Source organism: Cimex lectularius, unplaced genomic scaffold (genome assembly GCF_000648675.2).
Source record: "Cimex lectularius strain Harlan isolate CLEC.00 unplaced genomic scaffold, Clec_2.1 scaffold411, whole genome shotgun sequence".
Lineage (NCBI taxonomy): Eukaryota > Metazoa > Arthropoda > Insecta > Hemiptera > Cimicidae > Cimex > Cimex lectularius.
The window spans coordinates 120,286-132,724 of record NW_019392972.1 but is presented as its reverse complement, the minus strand read 5'-3'; the positions used below and the strand labels follow the sequence as shown (position 1 = coordinate 132,724).

Below are 12,439 nucleotides of genomic sequence, written 5' to 3'. Positions count from 1 at the left end.
AAAAAAAAAAAGAAAAGAAGCGAAAATTGTGTTAAAGCTTTGATTATATTATAAAGTACCGTGATTTTGGAAATTATATCAGCTTATACAGCTCCAAAATAAAAACACAGTAAATGCAACTTAAGCAAAATTGTCAAGGGTTAAGAATTTTAATATTATTACTGGCTTAACAATTCTACTTGGAGTATTGATAACAATAAACAAAAAGTACACAACTAAAAAAAATATATTATTGCACCCTTGGGGCAAAACTTTAAAGTCGAATTTTGGCAAAACGAGAGAAGCTCATGTTACAGTAAATATTAAGGCCTGAGAAACTGTATAATCGTTAAAATTCGAGAAGGAAATCATTTCCTCTTAATTGCAATCTTCCTTTTTAGACATCTTGAAAATGTACAGTCAACATTTCAATAATTCTACTCGTTAACTTTGTTAATTGTTTATTTCTTTTTTTTTCTTAACTAAAAATGTAGCTTATTTTGGAATGTTCTTGTAGGTTTAATTTTATATTTTAATATAATAACTTTTGTATGCCGAAGCTGATTTTAAAGAACAGATATAACTAGTTATCTTTTTAAAAATTGTATATATTTTAGGCAGCCTGGCTTCCTCTTCTGCAAAAAAAAAATCTTTAAATTTTTGTATGCTGAAGTTGATTTGGAAGTACAGATATGACAAGTTTTTTTTTATTGTACATGTTTCTAAATAGCCTCTTTAGCATACAAAAATCTTTATATTTTTGAATACTGAAACTACTTGAAAGAACAGATGCAACAGTTGTTTTTTAAAAATTGTATATATTTTGAAAGATCCTTGATTTCTTTTTTTTATCTATTATAACGTATTTATATGTTAAATTAAAAAAAAAAAAAATAAAATGGTTGTATTTGTTGTATAAAACAACAAATCGACATATTTCTACTTGCCTATTTTTAAACTTGAATAACTTATAAATCATGTATACTGAATTTGACAAAATGTGAGCACAATACAAAAAAAGTAACTCAAAAAATTGTTTTTGTACCAAAAGTTTACACTTTAAAATCACAATCATGAAAAGTTGTGCTTTTGACTTATATCCAGTTTTGCCCTGAGGGTGCAGATTTAATACGCAATTATTAAATACTAATAATGTACACACAAAAAATATATTTTCTTCTATTACTATAATAGTCCTTTCATAAAAAAAGACTACCCCTCCCAAAGAAATATTAATTCTTACAGAAGTATTACCGGCATCATACGGCTGCTCATATGATCAGTGTAATTAACAGGGGATGTTATCGATATTATTTAATAATCTTATGGGTTAAGAATAAGGCTTCGGTTCCATAGAGTACTCCAGGACAGAGGTATGCAAAAAAATTCATCTAAGGACCATTGTAGAAACTAACAGCAGAACTACTAAACCTAGGACTCGTTAAGCCTAGAATGATAGTACTGCTGACTATGGAGGCATATGAATATAATCAGAGCAGCAGATATAGCGAGAAAGAAGAAGAAACAATGGAACATATCCTCTGTTGGTGCGATAGCCTATAAAGGTTGAGATTTCTCCAGGAGAATAAAAGACAATGCAAGACCTGAAGGAATAAGACAGCCCTTAAGAAATCTTTTGAGTATGATAGCCTTAATTTTAATAAAGAGCTCTAGATAATAATGGAGATTTAACAATAGGCATATATTGGTCGTGGTGCTTAATTTTGTAAAGAGGCCGACTCATTTTTTTTTTAGAATTAAACTAATTTTATACATAGAAAGTTGAGATTTAAAGTTAGTCACAGAAAGAAGTCGAACGCACTTTTGAATAAATACACCGACGTATCGTGATATTCAATCCGTCGAGATACCAACTCCTCATCTCTTTTTAAGTTTATGCTATTACTTGCACAATTGGATAAAAAAATTCAATATATTATTGAGAAAAAGTTAAAATTTTTGTACCAGTACAATACACATACATACTTGACTTAAGCTTGTTGGTCAATTTTGTTTTGTTAAAATGAACTACGGGACAAATTACAATGACCCTGAGATTAAAACCAATTACTCATGCAATATTTCCATCTCTATGCATTATACTTAAAAAAAAAAATCATTGAAATAAAATTAATTATGGTTATTGCCTTTCAATAATAAGTTGAAACATGATGAGTATACTTCTAAACAAATATTATTAGCTATTTAATTAGTAATTACATTTATAAGTACAATAAATGTTAATTAAAAAAAACATTTAACCAAAGAAGCATTAATAATCAAATTGTTAGTGCTAATTACATTCTAAAAGATAATTTTTTTTTATATCAAAAGTGTACTGTCTTTAAAAAGATATAGATTTGCGTCATTTAAAAGGAGTAAAATATAAAACGAACTTACCCTTTTCTGTTTTTTCTATATAAGTTACTAATGCTCGAAGCAGAAATTTTGTACTTATTCTCAATCTGCAAAAAGAGGAAAACAAAATTAATATTTCCTTTTTGACAATCGAGAATTATCCAGTTAATGAAGAAATGACTGAACAAAGGGGGACGAAAAAACAAATCACTAAAGTGCATCACGTTTTTTTTTTTTTTAAATCTTGTATTTAAGTTAAACTCAAATTCAATTTGGGCATTAAAAAAAAATATTAAGACTCGAACTTTCATTAATTTCATGAAGCCCTAGAATTCGTCTAAACGTTTCTAATTCCCTAATAAATGTTAGTTCAAAATGCCATGCACAGTAAAAGCGTAAAGCATCACACCTCAACTTACCGTAACTGAAGGAAAATGGAAACATTCTAAAATAGAAGTAAGTTTAGTTTAGGACCCTGCACCAGTTAGTAAATTCACCCGTCTACTTTTCATATCCCAGGTCTCTTAATATCCAAATATTATTAAAATCAATACATAAAATGTTTATAATTATGTATAATTCATGTACATTTAAACAAACATATCAGATTTATTGCTTCGTTACAAAGAAAAAAGCCAACAGACAAGCATGTGCAAAAACAAACACACACACACATTTATTATATTTTTTCTTTTTAAATTTTAGTGATAGAATTTCTAATTTTTTAGATTTTTAATATTCTCATTCAATTTAATAGAAAAATATTTTTTTTTTACATTTGATATTAGTTTTCAGTTAAATAGGGCATCAATTTTGTTGTTGTTTGGAAACTACTTAATGATCATTGTATTCTGACAGTTTTTTGCTTGACGAAATAGATATTCTGCAGTTTGATCCTTACGATCTTGGTCTGCCTATTCTCAAGGTTAGACGTGTTTTGGCATTTCGCCGTATCCGGCGAGGAAAGGCAGCTCAGGATTGGTAAGGATCAAACTGCACATCACTCCATAGACCACAGGAGAAAATCTCACGAATAAATTATTTGTGAATACAATTTTTTGTGTGCACAAAACAATTTAATTTGGCCACTTAATTTTAAACAAATTCATTGTTTCATTTTATTGTAGATTTGAGGCAAAAATAAGAAAACAATTAACAACTCTTTCTTATAATTTATGTGTGAAATATAGAATATCTGTGCTTTTATTTTAGTTGTTAAAGAAAGATTGTATTTACAGATTGAAACGTTTATGGTGTGCAAAAGAAATTTCGAGATAAAAAAAATGTTCATGCAAAGAGTAAGAAACAATATTACATAATTAATCGAACTGTGTAATAAATTTTACCTTAAAATAAATAAAAAATTTGAATGTTTCATAAAAACTTCCAAAGAAATCAAGTGAATCAGCAATGTTAAATTTTTCTTTTAAATAGCACCATACAGTTAAAGAAGTGTAATTAGTAAGTGATTCAGTTGATAGATTGTGCGCAGTTACTGTCATAGAAGAAAGTGTTATTTGTCAGGTTTTTGCTTTTATTAAACTTTTGTTTCAAATTTTTGATAATATAATAATTTTATAGAAGAGATAATGACGTTAATATTAAAAGCTAAGTACTTCTGATGAAAAGCTTATTTTCTAATTATTTTCTTATTATCTTTCGTTTGTCTTGTTCAAAACATTTGTAAATTAAAGCAGTATAAAAATCAAAAATTCAGACGGAGTAAAATTTCTGTTGGCTAAAGTCTGCCTCAATTTAGATAAAATTTAATTCATTTTAAATATTTACTCCAGATATTTAGAGGATATTTCATGTGCAATCATTTACATGCAATACTTCTCCAAAAATAAATTAACCAACCATGATATAGCTAAATATAGTTTTTAATTCACACAGATAAGTGATAAAAAAATCATATTGCTTACTAAGTTGTAATACTATTTTAAGTATTACTTATGCTAAAGATGCTTAAGAAAAAAAAATAGTTTTGGAATTTCAACCAATATGGTCTGCCTATCCTTGCAGTTTTGTATTTTGGAAATATATGTAGGAAAATAGCAAACATAGACTAGGATGATTGGTACTGTACAAACCAGCAAGCCTGAACAAGAAATCTTACAATTTAAAAGACAAAAAGGCTAGCTATAACTAAGGAAAATATCAGTTTTTACTGATATCATCCTTTACTCTTATTAATTTTTTTAGGTTCCTCGTTGAAACATTACCTCAAAAGATCATAAGATGTGAAAATATCTAACACTTACTGCATTTAATAGGCCGGTAGTTGTTGGTGGAACGACATGAAGAGGCGTGTATACATCCTCAGATTCCTGTCTCACATACAGCATAACTCGTTCGTTCAGCGGTGGAACAATTTTTGGCCTCTTTAATGGTGGTGTAGAGAAAACTGTCCCATCAGTTGTTAACGGCTCTTCTTTTTTATCGCTGCAAAAACAACGTAAAAAAATAAATGTATTTTTATTAATAGATAATTTCCTGGGTCATGTGCATGTCTGATAAACTCACCTAAGTGGATCTGGAGGAAAGTGATTGTGGAACTTGAGAGTTTGTGTTGGGACAGTTCCAGGTTTCCCAGATACTGAGTGTAGAAGAAATGGTGTACTGTGTTTCATTGGTCCAGCTTCTCCATTTGATAAACTGTAAAATTAAAGTAAACACTCTTTACATTTATGTAGGAGATTTTTGAAGTGTTGCATTTTTTTTTTTAATAGTTGATAACAATGGATAGTGAACCAAGTATGTTATGATTTGAAATCAAAAACATGCACATACCCAGTTTTTTAATAATATGATAATTAAATATACCTTGAAGTATCAGTTTCATGGCCATAAAATCCTTGAAGTTCCATTGACGTCAACTGTAAAATATTTATACATAAATTCACACTGGCCAATATATAATATTTCGATTATTTATAATTTGAAGTACTTTATCAATATCTTCGGCAGGCGTGAAAAGAACTGGAGGCTTGGTGAGGTCCGCCATACTGTAGAATTCCGACTTTTCACAAGCTGGATGGTACAGTTCTTCAATTTTTTTTCTTCCCGTTGCAGCCATTTTTCTCTTAGCTGCTCTCCGTTCTTCATCTCTTGTTTTTCTTTCAGCACCCTGAATCAGAAAAGATAAAAAAATTGTTGTTTCGTTATTGAATAAAATCCAATTAATCCGTACATACCTTATCACAGAATACTTTAATTTGACAATATCCACGATGGATGACAGGTCCTTCTCTAGGATCTTCATAGGTGTCGATTTGTATGTGAAGTGGCAGTCCCTGGAAAATCGGAAATATAAAAAAATCTGTTTTTTGAATTTAAGTAATGTGTTTATAATAAAATATAAAACGTACCTTGACACCTTTTTGACTACTGAAATCTGTGCTTAAGCACTGGACAGCAATGTTCAACTGTAATATTAACAGAAAAAATATTCAATTATAATTGTAAAAACATTAAGAAATGATTCTGCAGTAACATGGTTCAAAATGTAACCATAATTCACTATTTTAATAATAAAAAACAAACGTACTTTTGCTGAGCTTTCCAGTGGATTCCAATACACTGCAATCGCATTATGGGCCACTTCTTCAATGCAGCCTATAAATCCAACACTGTTTTTGGTATCTAAAAAAAAATTAACATGTAAATAATTGAATGACAAAGTTATGTTTTAATTTAAGAAAAGAAATCCTCCAACACCATTATTGTCAACACCGTCACCAAACAAATCTTTTATTGTAATTGCTTTGAAAAAAAAAACAAAAAAAAAAACAGGAAAAATGGACAATATGAAAAATATATAGATATATATACATAAATGAATCTTTTGAAAAGAAATCCTACAAACAGAATAAGAAGGAAGGAGGACCTTGAGGTGAGAGAAACAAGTAAGTGCTTTTCCTTTGCAGTTGGTGCGTCCAATGCTTGCTGTAGTTGGTACATAAACCGCTACCATGTGCAGTTTGCTACAATGTGGTAATTGTCTTGCATTAATGTAATATTCCGTACTTATCTTGATGTTTTCCCTTCCAGTCTTAGCTGTGTGAGGTCAAAGAATCAGGTAGGCACACTTCTTTATATTTACCTTCTGTATAACGTGTTGATGAGATGGAACCTATAGGTATATAATTTGTTAGCTTATATAATTTTTTATGCCGTTTCAAGACTAACTCTTACTATATGTTCTGTTTTAGTTGACTTATTAAATCTCGTAGTGAGAAACACAATTTGGTTATTAAAAAAAAAGACATATACAACTTTAATTTTTTTTTTAATAATAGAAAAAATACAGTCTAGAAGGTGAGAAGTTCATGAAATTGCAAAGATTTTTGGTATTTTATCCAATTATTACTCGCTGTACAAAATGGCTTTTTAAAATAAAACTGCTTGAAAAATAATAAGTAAATAAGTAAATCCGTTGTTTTATTTCACTTGAACACATTTCCCCTGAGGTTCTCCTTCCATCTAACCACGTTTAAACACACACATACTTAGCCATTACAGTCTAGAAGACAGAATTAGATGGTTAAAAAAATGAACGACAATTTTTGTTTTTTTAAAGAAAATTTTCGATTTCTTTATAAGAATCATTGCGGATCTCTTTACCTGCATCGAGTATCCTTTGTTTCACGCTGTGCTGCCTTCCGTGCCAAAATTGCCAAGCTTTTATTTCGTCTTCCGGGCTTTTCTCTTCCCTGAACATCAGCATTACAATACTCTGTCAAAACACAAAGATTCATTAATATATGATTAATTGATATGGAATTGTTCACAAATGCAAAAAATTATTTTGTTGATTATTCAGAAATCGTTATTTTGTTGAGATAAATTATAGAAGGCAAAAAATGAGATATACACTTTCTGACAAAATTACAGGTCTTTCATTTATTTTAAGCTAAATCTAGTGATCCAGGCTTCATATAGTCAATTTATCTCGCATAAAGTTTGAAATAACAAAACAATAACCAGCTTTGAAGCAAGCAATTTTATCCAGAAAAAAAAATCAAAAGGTGCATAGATTGTTCAATAATACACCATTGGTCCACAATAGAGGGCTCTATTTTTTCAAAAGTGAGAACAGAGGACTTAGAAGTGTTCTAATCAGGTGGGATCTACTCTCCAGTCCTTATACAGGCATAAAACATAAAAGGAAAAAAAAATCTTACCCAATCGTAAATGCAATCAAGTAGAGCCATTAACATATATTACATCACCCTACAAGCAATATGGTTAGTAATGGCCGATATGATGTTCAATATTGCACCATGAGCCCCCACACATTTATAAAATCAGGCTAATAAGTACATTCAAATGGAACGAGACATCAACTAGAAACCAACACATGACAGAGAGGGCTCTTTTCTTTAAAAAAAAATCAGAACAGAGGATGTAGAAGTGTCTGAATCTGGTGGCATTTACTCTCCTGGTACATACGGTGTTCAATATTTCACTCTTGGCCCTCACACTTATAAAATCAACCTGATAAGTACATTTGAATTGAAGGAGACATTAAATAGAAACTAATACACAACAGAGGACTTAGAAGTGTTCTAATCGAGTGGCATCTACTCTCCTGTACTTATACAGGCATAAAACATAAAAGGAAAAACAAATCTTACTCAATTGTAAATGCAATCAAGTAGAGCCATTAACTTATATGACATCACCCTACAAGCTATATATCTAAGCTTAGTTTGGGTCCATACTGTGTTCGTTATTTCACTTTCGGCCCTCACACATTTATAAAATCATGCTAATAAGTACATTCGAGTGGAACGAGACATCAACTAGAAACCAACACACAACAGAGAGGGCTCTTTTTTTCAAAAAAATCAAAACAGAGGACATAGAAGTGTCCGAGTCTGGTGGGATCTACTCTCCTGCCCTTATACAGGCATAAAATACAAAAGGAAAAAAAATTACTCATTCTTAAATACAATCAGTAGTCATTAACTTATATTACATAACCCTCTAGGCTATATGTCTATGCTTAGTAATATGATGTTCAATATTGCAACATCAGCCCTCACACATTTATAAAATCATGCTAAGTACAATCGAATTGAACGAGACATTCACTAGAAACCGATACACAACAGAGAGTGTTCGTTTCTTCAAAAAATCAGAACAGAGGACTTAGAAGTGTCCGAATCTGGTACACTCCTTCCCTATGCAGGTCTAAAACTTAAAAAGGAAAAAAATTTACTCATTCGTAACTGCAATCAAGTAGGGTCATTAATGCATGTTACATCACTCTACAAGCTACATATCCAAGCTTAGTTTGGGCCCATACAGTGTTCAATATTACACTTTCGGCCCTCACACTTATAAAATCACGCTAATAAGTACATTCGAATTGCATGAGACATTAACTAGAAACCAATACACAACAGAAAGGGCTCTTTTCTTCAAGAAAATCAGAACAGGACTTAGAAATGGTCGAATCTGGTGGCATATACACTCCTTCCCTATGCAGGCCTAAAACTCAAAAGGGAAAATAATTTACTCATTCGTAACTGCAATCAAGTAAGGTCATTAATGTATGTTACTTCACTCTACAAGCTATATATCTAAGCATAGTTTGGGCCCATACAGTATTCAATATCACCCCATCTGCCCTCACACACTTATACAATCACGCTAATAAATACATTCAATTTGAACATAACAAACAAACAGAACAGAGGACTTTGATGTGTTCTAATCTGGTGGCATCTACTCTGCTGTCCTTACACAGGCATAAAACTTGAAAGGAAAAAAAAACTTATTCGTAAATGCAATCAAGTAGACCCATTAACGTATATTACATCACCCTATAAACTATATGTCTTAGCTTGGAGTGGCTCCATACGGTGTTCAATATTGCCCTTTCGGACCTCATACTTATAAAATCATGGTAATAAGTACATTCAATTTGAACGAGACATTAACTAGAAACCAATGCTCTTTTCTTCGAGAGAAGGCTCTTTTCTTCGAGAGAAGGCTCTTTTCTTCAAAAAATCAAAACAGAGGACTTAGAAGTGTCCGAGTCTGGTGGCATATACACTCCTTCCCTATGCAGGTCTAAAACTTAAAAAGGAAAAAATTTTACTCATTCGTAACTGCAATCAAGTAAGGTCATTAATGTATGTTACTTCACTCTACAAGCTATATATCTAAGCTTAGTGTGGGTCCATACGGTGTTCAATATTGCCCTTTCGGACCTTACACTTATAAAATCATGGTAATAAGTACATTCAATTTGAACGAGACATTAACTAGAAACCAATGCTCTTTTCTTCAAAAAATCAAAACAGAGGACTTAGAAGTGTCCGAGTCTGGTGGCATCTATGCTCTCTCTCTCTCTCTCTCTCTCTCTCTCTCTCTCTCTCTCTCGATACACATGGTTAAAACTTACAAACAAATTATTGATTAACAAAACGAGATTTATTGATTGTTTTTGTCTATCGGGGACTTGATATTCTTGATGGAACGTCCTTGAATGAAAATGATAAAAAATATTAATCGTCTTTTTTCCTTCTAATTCTTTGCGAAGGCGATGGGGAAAAACTAGTGGAAGGAAATAAGATATAGAGAAAAAACCCAGATCCGCTAATCCTCTTGGAAAAAAGGAATGGTTCTTTGAATTAATTAAGGGAGACGGTAGACTCTGATTGTTATTCCAAGCCGGCAAAGCGACGATGTTATTACGACCGATACGTGCTCTGGCTACAAATCATTTTAATCAACGGCGCGAGTTGACTCTTTTATTTTCTTTCGAGTCAGAAAATAATTGGATGATTGATCTCGGTCTAACGGGGAGGAGCAGCAGCCGGTAGAAACGGCTTGTTGAATATAATCAGAGGCAGCGAAGGGCAAGAAACCGAGCAGGAGCCAAAAGAGAAGTGCCAGGACACAGCGCAAACTCTCCATGTCCGAGAGTCTGTATTTCTTGAACTATTAGTTTCTAATCTCAGTTAATTACTTATTCATAGAGGGACAGCTCCTTGGGCTACAATTAAGATAATTCACTCGAGGTAAAGTAGTAATTAAGGGTCGTACAAGCACCCAGGTATCTACTACAGATTACACACTATAACTCAAGTTTCATATTATACATGTATTTCGTAATAGAGGGAGAAAAATAGAGCCCGGAAAGGAAAAAAGGAGGAAAAAACAAAAACGCACGATTCACGAAAGGACAGGGGATCTCTTTTTAATGGCACCTCCGGGGAATCCAATCAGATATAATATTTTACCATCCGCTACGATTATGTTAAGTAGACGTCGAAACGGAATGAGAGTATAAATAACCTTGACAGAGTGGAAATGGAATGTTTTCTACAGCGAGGAATTAAAAAAAAGGCATTCTTATAAATCCCAAAAGTGTAGCAAAGGGGAAAACGGCTTAGGAGCTGTAAGGATACGAAAAAGCTCTACAAGCTTTTCTCATTCGAGAAAGGACTTGCATTCCCTGTTTCCACGACTCGTCTCTCCTTTTAAACGGTTAAGTTTTTTGATCAAGAAAGTTTTAATTATCAACCACCAGAAGATTATACAGAAATCACTCCCTATTTTACACGGTAACAATTTCTTAGATCGAAGTCTTGTTCAAACCGACATTTTTCAGTAGGTGGGCGAGGAAAGTTACTTGTAAATTTTGAAACATGAAACATAGACAAGGAAATACCGGTTGTTTTGTAGTTTGTTGGGGTTAGAGACAGATTAGGTTAGGTTAGGTATGGTTAGGTAAGGTAGTCATGATCGAAGTCTTGTTCGAACATATTTTTCGATAGGTGCACCGACAAAGTTACGTGTAAGTTTTGAAACACGACAGAGACAAGAGAATACCAGTTGTTCTACTTTCTAGTTTTTTAGGGTTAGAGTCGGGTTGGGTTGGGTTAGGTTAGGTTAGGCTTGGTAGGATTAGGGTTTGGTTATATATCTATGATCCACAGAAACCATGTCCCTATTTTACACGGCAACATTTATCGTTCGAAGTCTTGTTCGAACATATTTTCGATAGGTGCACCGGGAAAGTTACCTGTAAGTTTTGAAACTCGACAGAGACAAGGGTATACCAGTTGTTTTTCTTTCCAGTTTGTTAGTGCAGAGACAGGTTAGAGATAAGTTTAGGTTATGTATATCCATGATCCATAGAAACCGTGATTTTATATAGTAGCGTTTTTTAGATCAGTCTTCTTCAAATATTTTTCGGCAGGTAAGTCAGGAAAGTAACACGTCTCAGATTCAAGAGAATATGAGTTGATTTGGTTTCTAGTTGGTCATTTCTATTTCCAATTTTTCCCTCTTCCATATTTTTCAAACTACCCAAAAATTAGGCAGCGTACAAAGATTGGCAAATCTATGTATCAGAATCGGGAATTAAAAAAAATTCATCAAAAGCCGTATAAACATCAAACCTACATCCAGTGGAACCATTTAGGAAAAAGGATTAGTTCATTCAGATTCCAAAACCTTGGAAAGCACAACAATCTGACAATAAATTTGGGCTAGGACACAAGTTTGTAACTAATATTAGTTCTAGATAATGAAAAAACAAAAAACTAGCTAGAGGAACTTCAAGTCTTTTAAGCTAAGAAACTGTACTTGGGATAACAAGATCAAAAATAGACTCCTCCATCTCAGAATGGGTCCATACAAAACAAAGGGAGAAGTGGATGACCTTTAGAAGCCAGACACACTGCTATATTTAGACATGGACAAACTAGAGGGGTGATAGGAAAGTTACTGGTATCTCAGAAAACACCGAAACAATATGGATATATTAATTGATAACCTTATTTGTAGGTTATGAAATGAGGAAGAAGTGATGATGATCGGATGCGAAGCAATGTAGGCATAACCTAGAGTACCAAGATGACCCGGGAAAAAGGTACTAGGAAAAGTATAATAAGCCAGAAAGCTGCAGTGCTTGGGAAATACAAAACCTCCTTTTCCTTGCATTCCATCATCATCCCCATTTTATAAAAAGGACCGGAAAAAGTCATTGATGTTAGCTGCGGAATGGATAGCTGGAGATGGTTTATTTATGTTCAGTTTGAGCCAAAATATGGATCTAGGAGTTTTGAATATGTTGCAA

The 12,439-nt window shown here is 32.4% G+C and overlaps 1 protein-coding gene across 4 annotated transcripts in view; it reads right to left on the bottom strand.

The window, feature by feature from the left end:
• The window catches only part of LOC106663311 (protein grainyhead), an 86,315-nt gene that overhangs the window by 1,044 nt on the left and 72,832 nt on the right, over nucleotides 1–12,439 (bottom strand). For 2 of the 4 annotated variants that reach the window (XM_014388049.2, XM_024229543.1), the window contains 9 exons: nucleotides 6,964–7,075; nucleotides 5,888–5,982; nucleotides 5,709–5,765; nucleotides 5,535–5,633; nucleotides 5,288–5,467; nucleotides 5,164–5,216; nucleotides 4,864–4,995; nucleotides 4,602–4,782; nucleotides 2,380–2,444 (listed from right to left, as the gene is read on the bottom strand). In XM_014388049.2, coding sequence (XP_014243535.1) covers nucleotides 2,380–2,444; nucleotides 4,602–4,782; nucleotides 4,864–4,995; nucleotides 5,164–5,216; nucleotides 5,288–5,467; nucleotides 5,535–5,633; nucleotides 5,709–5,765; nucleotides 5,888–5,982; nucleotides 6,964–7,075 — 974 coding nt within the window. The remainder of the gene's footprint in view (nucleotides 1–2,379; nucleotides 2,445–4,601; nucleotides 4,783–4,863; nucleotides 4,996–5,163; nucleotides 5,217–5,287; nucleotides 5,468–5,534; nucleotides 5,634–5,708; nucleotides 5,766–5,887; nucleotides 5,983–6,963; nucleotides 7,076–12,439) is intronic. The other 2 variants (XM_024229541.1, XM_024229542.1) reach the window with 2 other exon arrangements.